Raw genomic sequence first — 19191 nt, forward strand, 5'->3', positions numbered from 1 at the left:
TTCTCTCCAGCTCCACCCAGATTTGTTTGTCGGCTGGAAAGTGCTTGTTTGATAGAAGGAGAGGACATACAGTTTACCTGCTCCACACTGACTACTCCTTTACCACGGATCAGGTATGGCAACACAGTGTAAATGTAGCCACAGCAGTTGCGATATTATTTGGTCATGTGTGCATCAAACAAATCTATGTTTGTGTTTGGAAGGTGGTTGAAAGAAGGCAGAGAGTTGTCTGACCAGCAAAAATACTCCATCCTGAATGATGCTCGGAGTGGGATCTTGTGTCTGACGGTCATCAGTGCAACAGAGGCAGATATTGGACAGTATGAGTGTGAGGTATGAAACCCACATCCAAGAGGTGTACAGTGTTTCAAGATACATTTGATTTGAGGGACGTTCTGTGAAGATACAATGTGTGAAATGTTTTGTTTTGCTTAGCTTTCGAATGAGTTTGGCTGTGTCAAGTGCAAGGCAGGGCTGTGCCCCGCTTATGTACCGCAGATTGACATCGAGAACGACCAACCACAGGACTTGCCTCCCAAAGGTAGGACAGCCAGACCTGCTGCAGGTAAATATCCTCCACACAGGGTGGAGACCCGAGACAGGGTTTTCATGTGGAAACTCCACACTTTCACTCGTCCAGCTGTGCTTGAGAAGGGATAAAGCACATGCCATTGTCCACTTCCACTTCAGTTCACCTCACTTCTGATCCCGTCACCCGATCACATCATATGACATCTCTTTACAACAAACTGCAACAGTTTGCATCAATTTCCACTTTCAACCACTACCAATCATCCATTCTATCAGGTGATGCCATGTTGAGATTTTACTCGCATTTTCCTTTTATCCATTTCACACATATTCACATCATAAGTAGTTCAAACTACCACATCACTGGTAACTAGATCCCCTGGGATTATGGCATGGAGTGCAGTCTATTCATCCAGAAAGATCCCCATCTGCACAGTACAGCAAATGTGGATTGACAAATATTAACTGTATAATATGGTGGTGCGCATGAGCTAAATCCATACCAACACATGTTTTTCATCTCTCATTTTTCCATTTCTGATATTGACATTTGAGTTCAGTGATTGTCAAGGTAGCATGATTCATACTTCATAAGTGTTAACTGTGCTGAATGCAAATATCAGTTACTAATCCCTGTCCCAGATCGCTGTAACAACCATAGCCACATTAAGCCCATGTCCATAACAACCATAATCATCTCTGACCTGGATATCTGTACACAGCCAGTTGTAACCTTTGCTCTTTGGTCTTGAATATGCTTCACTGCTCATTTCATCTGTTCATCTGACTAGTGATGATTCCCAAACACTTTCACTGCTGTGTTTAATTCACACCTTTGGGTTATTCATTCATGTGTGAAAAAGCCCCCAGTCTTAATGCCTAACAGTTACTATTTCCAACGACCTCCTATTGCCATAACCCAGCAGGATGTAGTGGCTATTGTACCATTCAACATGGACACCATACTGCACTTCCCAGCATCCTCACCCATGAAAACACATTGATTCATTTATTGTATGGAATGTTTGTGTGTTTTTCATCATGTTTCCACTTTCGGAGAGGGCATAGCCAGTACCGCTGTTACTGTCCCATATTACATAGTAACTTTCCAGCTGTGCTAGTATCTATTAATTTATTGTTTTTGTTACTATCAGACAGGGTCAGCAATTTCAGCAATAAAAGTAGAGAGAGTAGAATAAAATTCAGCCAAACTCAATGGAATTATTAGATACTGATAAAAACATACTGCAAGTCTGACATATGACATTTATATGGACAAAAAATTGTCTCCTCCATATTTACAGTATTTTTTTTCTGGATTTTTGCACAGTTTACCATGTTTGCCCTTCCATTGTCCATAACCTACATGAATTTTCCATCTTTCCTCTACTAGTCCTAAAGCAGGAAGTCTCTCACATGGACCGTTCCATGTAAGTCATCATTGTCACAATAACAAATAACCATTCAACATTCCCCTTTCTCCTCGTGCCAACGCATGCCCAGCTAACTCTTCACTCCTACGAACAAAAGATGGTCATGTGCTGGGCAGGTGTCCCTTTTCCCCCCATGCAGGAGTGGGCATGTGCCCATTTCCTGTTGATGTGTTGGGTTAGTGGGGTTAAACACTCAAGTGCTAAGGTAAGAAATGCATTATTACTGTTCCTGGTATGTAAGGTAATGTACTTTTTCTCTTTTCCTTTTCCAGTCATTCATTATACTTAAAATACAGTCAAGGAAACATGATAATTCCTCAAAATATATATAAAAAATGTTTATTTTAAGTGCCTGCGCCATAACTGTGGATTTCATAGATGCAGACTCAGAGGGCTGGTCCACTGCCTTTGTGAAGAAATGGTTACAGACTGATTTCAGCCCCACCTCTATTGCTAAGATGCTCTTCTCTCCTGAAGACCCTGAACAGTAAGTTTAGTACCAACAACAACTAAAGCTAGAAGAGTAAATCTAAATCTTACAATCCATGAAGTAGTTTTGTGACCTGATAAAAATGTTATTTTCCTGGACTAATCGGTAGCCTTTAACAATTACATTTTGCTTTTGTCTTATCTTTGTCTCCAGAGCTGAATGTGGTACTGAACAGGCTGTCCCTGCCTCTACATCGATGCGTCAGGTGCTACAGCAGCCCCTCTGTTACCTAGAGGATGAAGAGGAAGAGATCTACATCTCAGAGTCAATGCAGGAAATTACAGACGGTATTCTTGTCTCTTTAACGTGCTGTAAGTGTATGACTTCTATCAAACTTTGTGTGAGTACCAACTGATCTGATCTCCTGTTCAGCTCCTCCCTCCATCCAGGTACCCACTGAGGACCTGTGTGTAGAGCCTGGCCAACCAGCTACATTTACTGCCATCATCACAGGAAGACCTACTCCTAAGATAGAGTGGTACAAGGTAGGTCACAGGAGGGTAGACATGTTTTAAGGGGTCACAAGGCAAAAGTTTGACCAGAATTTATCCCAATCAAACAATACTCTTCTGTGATTGGAGGATGGAGAGGAGCTTGCAGCCAGTGAGAATGTGGAGGTTGTACAGCATGGTGCCCGCTGCTCAGTGACCGTAGTGTGCCCTGAGGGTGAAGACAGTGGCATATACATCTGTTTCGCCTACAATGAGTCTGGCCATGTGTCGTGCCAGGCTCAGCTGACAGTGGAGGAAGGTGAGACAACAGCAATGCTGCTATGATTACTAGTTTAGTTCTATAGATATTGATTAATCCTTCTAACTGCAAAACCTTAACAAAGGCTAATGGTCAATGTAGCTCAGGCATAACCATGCCATAAAATTATATTGTTGTAAGAAAAGGAAAATATTGTGATAGTCTGTCCAAGAGGTGCACCTGTTGTATTCACAGGTTTTGTTTTCTGTGCAGGCCCACTGGAGCGTCAGGAGAGAGAGGTGGAGTTGGGGAAGAGGAGGAAATTATTCTCTGTCTATGATGTCCATGAGGAAATTGGAAGGTAAGCCTAAACTTCATATTGGTGCAGTCCAACCTGCCAATGGGCCATGTTAAGATTCGACTGTCTCTCTGTTTTAAGGGGAACCTTCGGCGTAGTGAAGCGTGTTATCCACAGAAGGACAGGTGAAGTGTTTGCTGCTAAATTCCTGCCTCTGCGGAGCAGCACTCGGACCAGGGCCTTCCAGGAGAGGGACCTGCTGTCCCGCCTGGCTCACCCCAGAGTGGCCTGTCTGCTGGACTTTTTTTGCACCAGACGCACTCTGGTGCTGATCACAGAAATGTATCCTCCCTGTTAAATGCTACAATGTGATCTCTCCTTCTTCCTCACAGTAAGTTTACTTTGTTGAGTTTGATTTGTTTTCAGTTAAGAGCTCTTTAACACTGTTTCTAGGTGCTGTTCTCATGGACTTCTGGACCATTTATTACTTAAAGGATCAGTCTCAGAGAGAGAGGTACAAGCTTACATTTATCCCCTACAAAATCTTATTTTCTTGCAAATATTGTGTATGGTTCTTGACTAATATTCTGCGTTTTATTTCAGGTTCAGTCATACATCCAGCAAATCCTTGAAGGCGTTGGTCACATTCACAGCATGAACATATTGCATCTGGACATAAAAGTGAGATTTCCAGTCTGAGCAACATTACATTATTGACTGTGTCATTATTTTTAAGCAGTTTTTAACTCAATTTTTTATTAATACTCCCTTCAGCCTGATAATATCCTAATGGTGTATCCGCCCAGAGATGAGATCAAGATCTGTGACTTTGGTTTCTGCCAAGAAATGGACACATCCAGACACCAATACAGCATGATTGGTACACCAGAGTTTGTTGCCCCTGAGATTGTTCACCTGGAGCCAGTCACTGTGGCCACTGATATCTGGTGAGTTTAACTACTTATCTGGCTAACTGAGACTTGCATCAGATAGTATTTGCAAATTATCTTTTGTGTATTTTTGTTGCATGTGATTAGTTCTACACACCCACCACTCTCGTATTACAAGTACAGTAAACAATTAATAACAGATCCAAGTCAGGCATTACATTAAAATATCTTGTTCTCTCTGACAGGTCTGTAGGTGTGATAGCCTATATATGGTATGTATCGATTTTGAATATTTCAAAATCTTCAATATAAAGTATATATAGTATATAAAAGTTATGTGCATATGACACCTTAGTTTCTGTTGACCATTTACGTCACACTCTTTCTGTATCGTGACAGTCTGGTGTGCCGATGCCCTTTTGTGGGTGAGACGGACCGTGCTACACTGCTGAGGGTGGGGGAGGGGACCCTGAACTGGGACGCCCCTGATGTCACGTACAGAAGCCCTGAGGCCCAGGACTTTCTCCACATGCTCCTACAGCCAGATCCAGAGTAGGGAACCTGTGTTATTGTTGCTTACACTGCCACATACTAGCCTAGTTATTAGTCAGTTAGTGGCTGTGCTCGCACCCTATTCACATTACAGACAGACATTTGAGCTGTCGTTGATCTAAAAATATTGCCAGTACGCCCTTACAACACAATTAGGTGTTGTTTTCAGCTGCAACATAGCTCACGTCTGACCACTCTCAATTTTTCTCTGCCTAGGAAGCGGCCATCTGCCTTTGAGTGCTTGAGCCACGAATGGTTCCAGGTGAGAGGAAATACAGCCCAGTAATCAAATCTAAACAAGCTTTACTGTGTTAAAAAAAACTGGCAAACATCTAAACACACAAATCTTTGTAACTGTGTTCAGGATGAACATGCAGGAGAAGACACTGATGAAATCAACACAAAGACTTTGAAAGTCTTCATCTCGAAAAGGAAGTGGCAGGTGAGTTACCTCATTCATTGACACTACAACCTCAGAGGTTAAAACGATGTACTAGCTGGTTAATTTTCAGTTTAATGTGATTACATGAGTTGGTTTCACAGTAGATAATCGAATTTCCTTAAAAGAAAATACATGTCTTCACTAGTACCTTTCCCATCTATCCTTCCAGCGTTCTTTGACTTGCATTGGGTCAGTTCTCACGTTGAGGCCCATCCCTGAGCTGCTGGACGCTCCTCTCAGAGATACTGCAGTGACAGTACCCCGCGAGCCCCAGGAACACAGCAGCACCTCTCTGAGCAGTGGCTCCTCATCCGAGTATGACGAAGCTGACTCTTGGGACTTTTTCCAGCACTGCAGCCAGACTGAGGAGGAGGAAGAAACAGAGGAGGACTATGATCCTTTAATGGAGAGAGCACAGATCCCCGAGCCTTTTGCCAAAATCCACCTAGATGCAGAGGAGGAAGAGGAGGTGACATTAGGGGAGGAAGAGGATGGGGAGATGGTAGGAAGGAGGAGTGTGCTTGAGCGGAGTATGAGCAGGCAGTCAGTTGCGTCATCAGATGTGTCGTGCCAACAGACACCACAAAGGGAGCGTAGGTTCAGCAAGGACAGCAGTCCATCTCTTTACCTATCAGATGGGGATGAAGGTTCAGGGAGTGACGGAGGTCGTATCCCTCGAGGCAGCGTCATCCGAAGCACTTTCTACAGCACCTCTCATCAGCTTTCACCCATGTCTGCCAGACACATGACATTACGGGACAAGTTCCAGGCCAAAAAGCAGGAGAGGGGCCGCAAACCGCTCCGGAGAAGCTTTTCGGGACGCCTCAATGAGCCTCTCATTGAATACGTGGAGGATGAGACAGAGACGAATCGCGGCCAGAGACGAGCATCAGTCCAGCCCACAATGCAGAAGTCCTGTTCGTTTGACAGTGGTGTAGGCCTCACCCACACCAACGTACCCCCTCACAGGAGGAGCAGGTCTCTTGATGAGTATTCTCGGCGATCTCCAAGCTCACCCAAGCGCACAAAGTCAGGTGAAGAAGAAGGCTCTCAAAGTCTGAAGGAAGATTTCACCGATGATGAAGTGGCAGGGAGAAATTTGTTGGCCATCCCGAGCCCTCGGCGACCCACAAGAAGACGAGGCTCAGTCGCTCCAATACAAGGGACTTGCATGCTGGATGGATCATCTGTTCCCTCAAGCCTCCTTGCTGGAAACAGAAGGATCCCCAGACTGCATCAGGAGCAGACAGAGGGTGACACCTTGGCTGGCTCCCAGGGGTCTTTGGCTGAGTCCTCTATTTTGGAACATGGTGGCTCTGAGTCTTCAAGTCGACTCGGCTCCTGTGAGGAGCTGAGTCATGGTCATCTCGGAGGAAGATACAGATCAGGAGAGAGTGAAGGGTATGATGATCAGGGGGGGCCTCTGATTTCACCATCCCCATGCTCATTCCAGGAAGTTAAACCCAGAAGCTCGTATCCCCAGGCACCGCCGCGTAACCGCACCCGCTCCAACCCCAACTTATCTACAAACAGCAGAGGTCAGCCAGGGACCCCACTAACGGCAAGCCCCAGTCCTAGCCTCTCTTCTCTTCAGGCTCCTGAGAGGCCTCCCAGGGCCAGGGACAAGAAGGGGAGCCATGGCCTCCAGAGGCATGCATCCGCTCCAGCCCTCGAAGCCCGGCCACCTACGGGAAAGTCACCTAAGCTGGGACTGCTAAAGATCTTCCGCAGGCAGTCCTGGACCGGCCATTCATACTCCCAGCTGGAGAACACAGAGTTAGGACCCACACTAGGAGAGATCATGAAGCCAGATACTCCCACCATGTCTCTGAGGAAGAAAATGAGAGCTTCAGCCTCCAGCCTGACCAAACTGTTCTCCAGGTCTTCTAGTAAGGAGGATGTGAGCAAAGGAGGTGAACTGTTGCACATTTTATTTCATAAATTAACAGAATTATGTCAAGCAGCACCCATATTCAGAAAACAGCTAAAAATACATTTTTTTTAAGCAAGTTGTGTTATATTGTGCATCTACTCTGTCATTTTATCCCATCTAGTGTTTTTTTTCCCTTTTGGCATTTGTCTTTTATTACAGGACCAATAGTAAAAGGATCTGCTCCCATCCCACCTGAAAGGGAGCACAGCAGTGGTCTTGAGAGTCCAAAAAAGAGGACCTCCAAACTCTTGCCTTCTTTTAAAATACCTGCGTTCAAAAAGACAAAAGGTAGTGAAGAAGCTAAGTTCTGTGGTTTATGTGTTTCTATTCCAAAATGACCTGGTTGTGTATGTTTGTTCTACTCCATCATTTCCAGATCTGCCAGTCCGTCCCAACAAGTCTGAAGTGCTCCAGTTAGATGGAGGTGGAGTCCTGCTGGTTTGGAGACCAGTTCAGTCAAGTGACCCCATCACTTACTGTGTGCAGTACTGTACAGATGGTGGGTTCACAAAGCTGACACAGCAGCACAGAAACCAAATTGCTGTTATGTGTTAAGACCAAACCAAATTAATCAAATTAGTTGTCTATGATTTGATAGTTCCAATTAATAAAATCTGAAAAACAACCTATTTGCAGATGTACATGTTCAAAATATTTCATAATGAAAATGAAATTGTTACGGTTCGGTCAAAGAGAGAGCCAGGACCCAGATGCAGAGTATCTAATCTGATACTTTATTTTCAACAAAAAAACCACCTTGCGGGGAAAAAACGCTACAGCTAAGATTAAACAACTGAAAATCGCCATAAGGGCAAAAGTGTCAAAGAAACCTCAATCACCTCGAAAGGGAAAAGTCACTAAGAAAAACAAAAGTTGACCAGGAGAAAACTGATGAAAACTAGAGACACAGGAGGCAGGAGATCAGCTCGTGAGCAGGGTAACATGCGGGTAGCAAAGGGAATCATCCGGCACAGAGGTGAGTCTGGAAGTGGCTTAAGTAGCCGGGCTGATTGCATAACGGCGAACAGGTGAGACTAATGAGCCCTGCTGCCGAGGAGATCGCCCCGCCTCTCTGCGCTCAACCTGCAACAGAGGGAGAGAGAAAACAGAGGAGAGGAGAGGCAGGGCGAGAGACAAGCACTACGAAATAATCAAAAGAATTCAAGACCACAGCAGAAATTCCTTAAATTTAGTTTTTAAAGTTTTTAAAAATTCAGGCATTTTATCAAGCATTTCTGGACTTACGTCAGTGACTTAGAAATGTATCTGATCAGGCATGTGCAGCACAGAGTGTTTGGACTGATTTCAGTTTGTGGAGCTGAGTCCTATAGTTGGACTGTTTTGGCTCTGAGGACTGATCCTCTGCTATTAGACTAGTTGACAGAGATGAATACTATTCTTATCCTGACACATGGATTTAAAAGCACAACTTAGCACAACGATAGATGGGAAAGGAAACTGAGAGTCACACTGTGTGCGGCTGTATGCTTCTTTTATGCTTTGAAATTGACCGCAACAATGATTGTATTTCCTCTTCTATGATATCTTTAATAATTGCTGTTGCCTAAATCTCCTGCAGAAGCATTACAATGTGCAGTAAGTGTAGTAAACTCAGGTGTTGTGTTTCTCCTCAGGTGGGGAATGGACGGTCCTGTCAGAGGAGGTGACAGATAGCTGCTATGTGGTGAAGGATTTACCCAGAGGAGCTTCTTACGTGTTCAGGGTGGGCTGCATCACCAAGACAGGAGCGGGACCTTTCAGTGACGCTTCAGCACCTGTTGTTATGGCGACTCATCCCGAAGGCAAGGAAAACACTCTCAAACATGATGGTGCATGTTTGCTCTGTTGCACATGCATTTTTTTTTTTTATCTGAGACCCCGCTTCGGTTTGGTGTTTTGATTTACAGCAACTATACACATCATTATGGAGTATACTAGTGTATGAAGTGTTAGGAATACTACTGTATGGAGGGTTACACAGTTTTCACCTGTATTTACTCTGTTGCACAGACACTCACATTCCTCTCATCCAGACTGAGTCACTGGGGTCAAAGGTCATTGCGTCAGAACAACAGACAACACAGAAGAACTACAGTTTCCTCTCTGAGATCAACAGGTGGGATTTTTAATTAGAAACTGCAATTTTAGAGCAAAACTGTCTGTAACTTTTGTTTTCTTCAGGAGTATTTACTTGTTTGTTTGCTGATACTCCGCTTAATGATAGTTTTTTTTTATATCTTTGGGTTTCTCATCTCTTTTCTCCTTATATGTAAAAAAGAAGAGCAGTTTCCAACAAACGTTAATTCTCAGAGTTAGGATTGGGATCTTTAAGGAAGAACACTTCATTCAGACCATCCTCTATTCTTCTTTGCTTCCTTCTCTCTCAGGGGTCGTTTCAGTGTCGTAACCCTGTGCAGGGACGTTGAGACCAGCCAAGTGTTTGCTGCCAAGATCACCCCTTACCAGGCTGAGCAAAGGCAGCTGGTGCTAAGGGAATACCAGCTGCTGAAGAGGCTTCATCACCCCCACCTGGTGCCGCTACACACCGCCTACATCACCTCCTACTACCTGGTGTTAGTGGAGGAGCTCTGCCCTGGCAAGGAGCTGCTCTACAGTCTGGCAGCGAGGTACAGGGAGGCTCGAGAAACATAAGACAAGGACCAAGTTGTTTGCGTATGGATTCACACACAGAGGGACGATATCAAGTATCCATTTTTTAAACGCAGTGATATTCAAAGAAAACTTTATTCCATCTTCGAAAACATCACTATTTCATACTTGTCGTCGCGAGTCACCTTGACATAACATTTGCTCTATATATTTGATGATGATGGTGATGATGATTTCCTAATGACCATGGTTAGACCTAGACTTCTGATCTGTGCCAACGTCAGGTCAAAATTTCCACTTGTGCACATATTTCATCAAGGGAGTCTGTCCATAACATTGGAAAGCCTCCATATTTTCAGTTCCTTATTCTGCCCTGAGGGGCCTGTAGGAGAAATAATCCAGGCAGAACTGATCTCTGTATAATGATAATATTCCAAAATAAGACGCTTGGTTAGTTGAAGAAGGCAGGAAAAATAAGCAACAGATTTCCTGTGAGAAATGCTGCTCTAATTAGGGCCAATAGGTCAAACCTCTCACACTTGCTGCCATGCTGGTGTTACAGTGAATGATTTAATTTCATCTAATGGATTATTTTTGATGTAATTTAGAACTGCTTTTTAAGTGGTTTTAAAATAATCTGCACAAATCAATGGAAACTAAACACCAATTGCAGATAATGGAGATGAGCCAAATGGTTATTTTTGTGCAACCTGTAGTCATCACATTTGTGCCATTTCCTCACACACTGTGGTTAAATTCAGCAAAACCATCTTTCTGCGTTCGTGCCCTCTCAGAGACCTTTACGCAGAGGCTCACGTCGCGGAGCTGCTGGTTCAGATTCTGAGCGCAGTCGACTACCTTCACAGCCGTCGGGTCATCCACCTGGACCTGAAGTCTGACAACATGCTGGTGGATGATTGCAACCACCTGAAGATAGTTGACTTAGGCTCGGCTCAGTCCTTCACACCCGGTCAGCCTCTCAGCATCGAGCACATCCAGGGCCTGTCGGAGAGCAAAGGTACTGATGAATTTCTTGTTGAATTTCAAAAACTAATAGATTTTGATGCTTGCATTGTTGTAGATTCTTCTAATGTACTAAACCTTTGACTGTCATGGCCTTCAACAGACTGCCGCAGCAAAGGTACACATTCTTTAAGGGAGGACGGATTGATGGATGGAAATAATTCAGCCTAACTTCATCCACTTCAGCTACCATAGCCTAATACACCCAAGTCCATTTTCTTATCATTTTTTTTATCCATTTCTTTCTGGTTTTTCATAATTCAACAAATGAAGCATGTGAGTGAATGTGGCACTGTGAGTAACAGCACGGCTCTTTAAGAACAATGTGTCTGTCTGTTTTGTTAGTTTATATTGTCCTTCCCAAAGCTCCGGAAATCCTGGAGGGTCAAGGTGTCGGCCCTGAAACCGACGTTTGGGCTGTTGGAGTTCTGTCGTTCATCATGTAAGTATAGAGACGCGGGTGGAGAAGTTGCATATAGTGTAGTTTTAATAAGTATTCAGCCATTTTGCTGGACTAAAATCTTACTACTTGAGTTGTCAAGTTGTTTTTCTTAAGATAATATTCCTATTGAAGTCTTCTAGGCTGATCAATTCATGACTTATTCACAATGCTACTGAAATTCTGAGATGCTGAATAATGTTTGTATGTGTTTTTTCCCCATTCTTCACTAGGCTGAGTGCCGACAGCCCGTTCCATGCAGAGCTTGGCTGGGAGCAAGACAGAAACATCAAGAAAGGGAAGATCCAGTTTGGACGCTGTTACCCTGGTCTGTCAGAGGGAGCCTTAAACTTCATGAAGAGCAGCCTGAATAACAAATCCTGGTTCGTGCCATCCTTGACATGTAGTCTAGACGTGCAGAGCACAAGTTTGCATTCAAGCTCTCAGTCTTCTTATGTGAACCAAGCAAAATAATGAATAAATGTGTATATGTCTGAATGTAGGGGCAGACCCACTGCAGCCGAGTGTCTCCAGAACCCCTGGCTGCGTGCCCATCGCGCCCCACACAAAGGCCGACACTCCAAAGTGTGTTTCTCCACAGACAAGCTGAAAGATTACCTCAAGCAGAAGGAGGAGAAGCGAGACCAGGTCCGCACCAAACTTCAGGGTCCCTTCTTCCAGTAAGGCAACACTGCAGGGGTTTCTCCCTCCGACATGGCAGCCTTCTAACGTTTCCTTTCAGCTGGATGTTTCCTGTGTGGCTCTTTTCTGGCTGGCCAGTGCCAGGTCAGACTCCTAGAATCATTTTAGTATCCTCTGATTTTGAAAATGTGATGCGTCTTAATGCGTATTTATCCGTTAGCTTGTGTATGTGAGTTTGCTGCAGTTTTTGTGCTGACATGGAAACATATCAGGGATAAGGTTTAGTCTCAGCGACGAGCGCGTGACTCGTAAAAGAGAAACCGTCCCTGTGTTTCTCAGTATCAGACGGATGCACATGTTTGGCCTGAGAGAAAAATATTTTCTGTGCTATTCTTCTTCATACAGAAAGCAGATATTTTTCTGAGTGATATATTTTATTTAGAAATTTACACATTATGCCTTAAAGTTACAATGTATAAATGGGAAATGAATTAGATTCATAGGTGTCATTGGTTTCATAAGACTTAAATAGTGAGTGAAAGATGGATTAAATGGCACAAAAACAGTCAGTCATTGTCCTCACGTTCTTTATTCAGTCTCATTTGTTTACAAACACACAAAAACACATGCAAATGTTTTAAATGTATTACTTGAAGTGATTTTTTCTTAGATGCACCGACTTCAAGTAATATTGAATTAATATTTAAATACTAATAATATTAGTCATGAAAGTAAATCAGCAACATCTTCTATAATACATTTAACTATGAGTGAATTTATTGCTACGGTATTAGAAATCAACAAAACAAATAGATTAAAATGTCACTATTTTTGAAGCTTCTTGCAGTGTGTGTGTGTACCAGGTACTGCCTGGTGGTACTGATGTGTACTCCACACTTGCGGGCAGGCCAGTGCCAAACTTTAAGACTACTTTAACTATAAACATCAAATGTAGCACATAGTTTGGCAGTTGTACCTATCGTTTTCTTTTACCTGGCAGCTGAGCCAGCTGGCAGAAATGTATGGATTTGGATTTTCATACCTAGATATCGACCACTGACTTCACTAAATCTAACACAAGCCCACGTTCTCTCGGTCGAGAACAAAATCTTTCAATTCAGCGTCCCTCTTTCCTGTCTGAGCGTCATTGAGCATGAAACCTCTGACCGTATAACATGAGGGTAAAAGAAAAACAAACTTTTGTGTGTTTGTGTGAGTCACAAGTGTTGGTTCTGTCCAGCAGCAGAAAGACTGTCTCACTCTTCCCCTCTTATGATTTGGCCTCCTGAACTTTTTTGATTTCCTGTGCAAAGAGTGGTGAGAGGAGTTTGTTTACATTTTGTGTATTTAATGTCCAGAGCATCGTGAAAACTGTACAAGAGGGTCTATGCACAGCTGCCAAACAGCAGTGGCAAAGTGTGCAAGGATATGTCGTGGTTTTACTCACTTCATTGAGGATCTCTTTCAGCTCCTCGTAGGCCCTCTCTAAGTCGTCATTGACGATAACAACATCAAACACTCCGGGCTCCTGACCTTGAAAGGAGAATTGAGTCAGCTGCAGCGGTTGTTTTTAATTCAGCATCATGTCCAAGCAGAGCTGCGGGGAAACTTACTGAGCTCCATATCAACGCGTGCTGCCTCCAGGCGTTTCTGTAAGCTCTCCTCTGTCTCTGTCTGCCTGTCCCTCAGTCGCTTTTCCTGAGACCGACAGTGAAACAAGATGTTACCTCTGAAACCAGAGCTGCTCCATCAAATAACTAAAGAGCAGTCGTGTCTTCAATATTCACAAAGTTATATTTGTTTGTGTTTAATTCTCAGACCAATTTGATTCTTATCGCTTCATCCTGTCCCTCAGTATTCAGAATTTTTAAAGAAAAAGGAAATCTTGAGGTAAATTTAATATGGCCATCAAAGTATAGAACAAAAAACTAAATGTCACAAATTTGCATCTAGCCGACTTTGCAAAAACAGACCTTAATTAATAAAATAAGATGAGAGGAGCGTTAAGCTGGGTCTTTACCAGGATCTCCATGGATGGAGGCTGGATGGAGATGTAGATGGGGTTCAGGTCAGTCTCTTTAATCCTCTTCACTCCCTGGATGTCGACATCTAAGATGCAGATTAGGTTCCTGGCCTGCACGTCTTCTATGGCAGCTTTACTAGAGAATCAAACATCGTTACGTTATGAAATTATATGAAACAAGAGGCTTTTCCAGACTATACAGCTGAACATGGCCGACCTTGACAACATCCCACCAGGTACTGAGAGTATAATCATGTCATTTTGTGCCTCTCACACGTGGAAAATAAGGTAAGAGGATCGCTGCATTGATCCAAGCTGCTCGGACTCGTGCTCTCTTCCTCTTATCTTCAGAATAAGAGGAAGAGATTAAACTCGACACACAAGGTGCTGAGCCGCAGCGTCGCTCTTTTTGACGTAATGGGGTTATAGCGCCATCTGTGACCGCGCTATTACATATCCTCTTGATCCCTCTGACTAAGCCTGAGGATATGCTCTTATGTAAGACAGTAGGGTGATAGTGATATCTGTTGATTTAAGTTTAACCAATATCAGTGACAATGATACTTTAACAACTTATCAGCTAGCTCTTATTAACCAGCAATTAGTGTTTGAATCACTAACAAGGCATTGCCACTTACATGATTGCTGAAATTGGGAAAAATAATTTAAACAATTAAATCAATTGTGTATAAAAATAGGGATTTCAGTGATTATGCATCTAAATCACAGATGTTTTCTATGGTGACATTCACGCAAATATTTACCTCGTTCCATACATGTTGCCAGAAAACTCAGCGTTTTCGATGAAGTCTCCTTTGTCGATTCGCTCCTGCATGGCCTCTCTCGTTGTGAAGTGGTAATCTGCCAGAGGCAACATTTATAATGAATCTCGCTCCGCCATGGAAATTTGCACAGTGGAAAGAAATGTTTGAAGAGAGGTGACGGAAAATCAAATCTACAATTCAGTGAAAGATGACCCCGGTTTCACCACAATAAACAGTGAACATCAACAGGCAGAACTGAAGAAAATCGAGGCACAAAGGCTAAGCTTGTTGTACGCAGCTGGAAGTGTGTGTTCAAGTGTGTGTTGTTCTCCTTTGAGCTAAATTTGAGACTCTGTGTTGAAATTGGCAAAACAAACAGTCATTCTGTTAGAGGAAAGCATGCAAACATGAGAAATATGTTTTCTGCCAAAAGACACCATTAGTATAACTGCTCGAGAGAGCGTTATTTTGTCCATACCAGATCCATAGGCCTAAATCTTCAACATCAAAACCTCTGGGGATCTAAAGTTTTCGAAACAAACACATTACTACATCCTACCACTAATGGGCACTGCGATAGCACACAATCATTAGCATGAAAACATGAAGGAGTCGTCTCAGGCTGCAGTAACGATCGGAAAGGAAACGCTGGATAAAATGGGAAGTGGCTGTGCTGTCAACAAATAAATAATAAGCCTGCAAACAAGGCAGAATCACTTTTAGACAGCACTCAGGGAAAAAAACTGCAGTACATGGAAAATTTCTGAGCAAGATCAAAACCTCATTTTAGCATGAAGTGAGCAAAATCCACTATTGTGTTACCCAAATGATGGGACATATTTTAGATGAATCAAATATATCCAGTGTCCAGTTTGTCAGTACAGATAAAAAGTTGAACAGTCGAGTATTTTCCTGGAGTTTCAACATACATGCTTGAAAAGCTTGGATAGATCCTGCACATCCCAGCAACGATTCACTTCATGGATCACTCTCCTGTGATGCTAATGGTTGGTTCATCAAAGCTCTATCAGCCACAGTGGGAAATGGGACAGTTCTTTGGACACGAAACCTCACGTGACTGAAATGGGAACCACTACTGAGGCATAACAGGGGGCTATTTTCAAAAGCTTTTTACTCCAAAGTGTCAACTGATCCCGATTCCTTTTCTTTTTCTCTTTTTGTTTGTCACATGACTCGTTCCTATGCGTCCAATGACAGCGTGGCAGGATGATGAAAGTAACCCCCATCCCTCTGCCGTAAAAAAACTGTGATCAGGAGTCACACTGAGGTCACCTTTATCTGCGGTTTCTGATTCGTTTGGACACGAAAATGAGGTTGACATTTCTAAGTCTTCAGAGGATAAGACGTCTGCTACGGGCAGTAAAGTAGCCCCCAGAAGCATGGGGAGCTTGTTCAGCCCTATGGAGAAAGCAAAACAGGCACAGAGAGAGGTTTATCCCTTATACCACGGGAGCTACACAGGGGGGACAAAACCATTTGTGCACTTCACTTGGGAGTAAGAAGTGTTGTGAGCGTTATTTTAGACCAGGCAGGAGGGGAAGGCTGGGAAACGTGGTACAGAAACAAAAGCAAAGAGGTGTAAAATACACTTTTATCACAGCTCTACGCATTCAAATCCAAGTCCAGGGCTCCTGCATGGTGAATCACTGTGCGAATCAATGCGAGGGTGTTAAAAACATCAACCACCCACTTGTAACACTTGTGCAGATACTAAAAAGTGTCTGTTCGAGCCAGAACTACTGTACCTTTGCCATCTTCCTCTCCTGGTCGAGGGTTTCTTGTTGTGTCTGTGAAGAGAGGATTTCAACATTAAAATCAGTAATGTTGCTTTTGAGAGATGTCTAAGTGAACCGCTAAATCGCTGCACAGATTTACTGATGTATAGCACAGAATGTATTGGCCAGCGCAGGATTAGACCATCGAGCTGAGACACTCTGACTCCTGTCCAACTTCCTCCTCAGACGGGATTTTATGCGAGGCAAGCCAATCACCAGTTGGCGCACAAACGTACGAGACACGCTGAATCCGAAGACGCCCTCGTGTTCCTTCATCAGCCTCTTCAGCAGGGTGCTCTTCCCTGCTCCGGAGGGGCCGCTCAGCACCACGGGCCTCGGTCCTGACATTGTTCTGAGGCAGACGGGGGGAGAGTCAGCTCAGGTGTGGGCCAAAAGCAGATTAAAAATAAGTCTGTGAAAATGTAGCACTGAAAAGGACGGTGTCAGATCTAGGTGTGGATTGTTTTGTTCAGAGAAAAGTTTTTAAACTCCTCTTCTACTTATACGTTACCAGTGCAGTGCTGGTAAAGCTCACCAGCTATCCTATTACCTGGTAATGTGAAGTAAGGCTAATCCTTTGATCCAAGCTGCTCGTAACCACTACGCTGTCAGGTGGAAACATCCCAACACGCACACAGAGGGTTAAACGCAGACCTCTGCTATTTTATTGTGGTTTTAATCTTCGCAATTAATTAACTGACACTTAGGAAATTCTCCTTCCTATTTCCTTAATTAAAATACTGAAACATGTCCTAATTGCTGACTCGTTAGACAGCCGGAGGCCCTCAGGTTAATGTTAAGAACGCCTGTTAATGAAGTCACGAGGTCAGTCAGCGGGATTAATTGGATCTGGGCCAGGCGGCACAAAGGGTCCAGGACAGGTGACCCATTTACCTGCTGCGCTAAGAGAGGATGATGTTTCAGGGACACTTTGATTCAACTCATTTACAATCCCCATTAAGATAATTGCTTAATAATACAGTCAAAGTCTGTAACAGTCAAAAAACATCCAACCTGAACCTCAGCATCTCGGCACAGGGAATAATCATCAGTTTCACCTGCAGCTTTAGGTAAAATCATAAACTCAGTTTTGCCTCCTTTTCTCAACAATTTTTGAAGCTTTTAACACTTATTAAAAACAGTTGAGGAATGTGCAGTATGCCAGGCTGCACAGTGTAAGTTAAGAATGATGCACTTTTCCCTTGGTTTTAGTTGAGGTTTGCACCTGATCTCCCAGTAATCACAGTGTGCCGTTACATTGAGTCATTTAATGATTAAAAAAAGCTAATTTCCAGGTTTTAACAAGTCAAAAGTTCCATCTTACCTTCTCTCACACTGCCTGCACAGTCTGTGTCGTAGAGACGTTCAGAGCAGATGATTCTTCAGCCAGGCTCCTGACTTAACTCTGCACAATGTGTGTGTGTTTGTGTGTGGGTGTGGGTGTGTGTTTGTCAGACTGTTTCACTGAAGCAGCTCACTGTCAGTCTGAATTACAACCACCTCCCTTCACCTCACTGACCAATCACATGTGTGCGTGATGACTTGTTTTTATCCGCACCGAGGAGGAGATCTCATGAACAACTGATTGTTTCGCTGTTGAAATCCTGGAAAGTGTCCTGCAGCAGAAGCTTTGTGCAGATGCATTTCTGAATTTGTTCCTGCTGTGAATCCAGAGACCTGTCGCTTAAACAACAGTGACTTTGAAAGGAAAAAAAAAAACAGGTTAAGGTTATGGAGGTAAATAAACTGTAATTTTTACCAGTCTTTCCTTGTTGTTAAACTCAAACCATGTTGCTCTGAAAGAAGCTTTTTTTAACCTTTACTTATTGAGCATAGTTTGACTTTGAGGAAGTTTCAGAAAGTTACACATATTCAAGCTGCTCAGTGCAGCCACAGTCTATTAAACAGTTCTACTGGAGCAGCTTGAGGTCAAAGTGCGAGGGAAACTACTCTGCTCTTTCATTTTTCTCACTTTAGTGGGGCTAGATTGTGAAAACTGGAGAAAGAACAAACATTAAAGTTAAAACTAACTGCTGTCGGACTCTAAATTATTTTGCTATTAATAAGATCGTGATTTTTGTGGTGTTTTCTCTCTCAGTGTGATTGAACCTCATAGAGGCCTGAGTGGTCTTCTGTCCCCCACACAGTAAGGGCTCAGAATAGCAGGGTTTAGCGTCCCTCGACTGTGGGTGAGCTGCAATGGGCTCTGCTTGCCTAATCCTGCAGCGACCCACTTCTTAAAGGGCGAATCCACCACACGGAGTCATCATAACAAGGCCTAAACAACCTCGCAGTCCACTGACATTCATGTGATTCCCACACTTGATATATATTCTGACGCAGCAACTTTTAGACACACGTTTTATTGTAATGACATTGATAAAATTAGATTTATTAATGATCCTATACAAAGAAACACAATCAGTGACAAAGACAAAATGAGCCTGAATGTGATGGGATTACTGTAAATGTTTCCAACCTACAGAAGCTACACAAATAATAAATGATCCGAGCAAAGACAAACTCTGTACAGTAAATACAGTCGGGTTGTTCTGCTAGTCAACATCATATACACACACCAGTCCAAACATACACAAAACTATGTACATGTGCTTTGCAGGTGATTCAACTAGTT

The 19191-nt window shown here is 43.3% G+C and overlaps 2 protein-coding genes across 3 annotated transcripts in view; one reads left to right on the top strand and one right to left on the bottom strand.

Annotated features, from left to right (window-relative positions):
* The window catches only part of obscna (obscurin, cytoskeletal calmodulin and titin-interacting RhoGEF a), a 39029-nt gene extending 26530 nt beyond the window's left edge, over positions 1 to 12499 (top strand). The window contains exons 49-75 of the mRNA XM_041935345.1: positions 11 to 113; positions 204 to 333; positions 436 to 541; positions 2343 to 2451; positions 2608 to 2741; positions 2827 to 2939; positions 3036 to 3204; positions 3418 to 3505; positions 3584 to 3784; positions 3896 to 3956; positions 4046 to 4123; positions 4217 to 4389; positions 4578 to 4604; positions 4732 to 4884; positions 5101 to 5146; positions 5249 to 5326; positions 5496 to 7239; positions 7419 to 7547; positions 7636 to 7758; positions 8894 to 9061; positions 9270 to 9375; positions 9647 to 9886; positions 10664 to 10887; positions 10996 to 11010; positions 11238 to 11334; positions 11565 to 11714; positions 11835 to 12499. Of these exons, the coding sequence (XP_041791279.1) occupies positions 11 to 113; positions 204 to 333; positions 436 to 541; positions 2343 to 2451; positions 2608 to 2741; positions 2827 to 2939; positions 3036 to 3204; positions 3418 to 3505; positions 3584 to 3784; positions 3896 to 3956; positions 4046 to 4123; positions 4217 to 4389; positions 4578 to 4604; positions 4732 to 4884; positions 5101 to 5146; positions 5249 to 5326; positions 5496 to 7239; positions 7419 to 7547; positions 7636 to 7758; positions 8894 to 9061; positions 9270 to 9375; positions 9647 to 9886; positions 10664 to 10887; positions 10996 to 11010; positions 11238 to 11334; positions 11565 to 11714; positions 11835 to 12015 (4946 nt within the window). The 3' untranslated portion in view covers positions 12016 to 12499. The remainder of the gene's footprint in view (positions 1 to 10; positions 114 to 203; positions 334 to 435; positions 542 to 2342; positions 2452 to 2607; positions 2742 to 2826; positions 2940 to 3035; positions 3205 to 3417; positions 3506 to 3583; positions 3785 to 3895; positions 3957 to 4045; positions 4124 to 4216; positions 4390 to 4577; positions 4605 to 4731; positions 4885 to 5100; positions 5147 to 5248; positions 5327 to 5495; positions 7240 to 7418; positions 7548 to 7635; positions 7759 to 8893; positions 9062 to 9269; positions 9376 to 9646; positions 9887 to 10663; positions 10888 to 10995; positions 11011 to 11237; positions 11335 to 11564; positions 11715 to 11834) is intronic.
* A 145-nt stretch (positions 12500 to 12644) lies between these two features.
* guk1b (guanylate kinase 1b) lies at positions 12645 to 17990 on the bottom strand. 2 transcript variants are annotated; one of them, XM_041935543.1, is made up of 9 exons: positions 17881 to 17990; positions 16793 to 16908; positions 16527 to 16568; positions 16054 to 16179; positions 14761 to 14857; positions 13994 to 14132; positions 13587 to 13671; positions 13421 to 13506; positions 12645 to 13276 (listed from the first exon to the last, which is right to left on the bottom strand). In XM_041935543.1, the coding sequence occupies exons 2-9, from the start codon at positions 16902 to 16904 to the stop codon at positions 13244 to 13246; spliced, it is 720 nt and encodes a 239-aa protein (XP_041791477.1). In that variant the 5' UTR covers positions 16905 to 16908; positions 17881 to 17990; the 3' UTR covers positions 12645 to 13243. The 2 variants fall into 2 exon arrangements, with proteins under 2 accessions (XP_041791477.1, XP_041791478.1); XM_041935544.1 differs by lacking the exon at positions 16054 to 16179.
* Positions 17991 to 19191: the final 1201 nt, after the last annotated feature.

The sequence above is a fragment of the Chelmon rostratus genome, chromosome 4 (assembly GCF_017976325.1).
Source record: "Chelmon rostratus isolate fCheRos1 chromosome 4, fCheRos1.pri, whole genome shotgun sequence".
Taxonomy (NCBI): domain Eukaryota; kingdom Metazoa; phylum Chordata; class Actinopteri; order Chaetodontiformes; family Chaetodontidae; genus Chelmon; species Chelmon rostratus.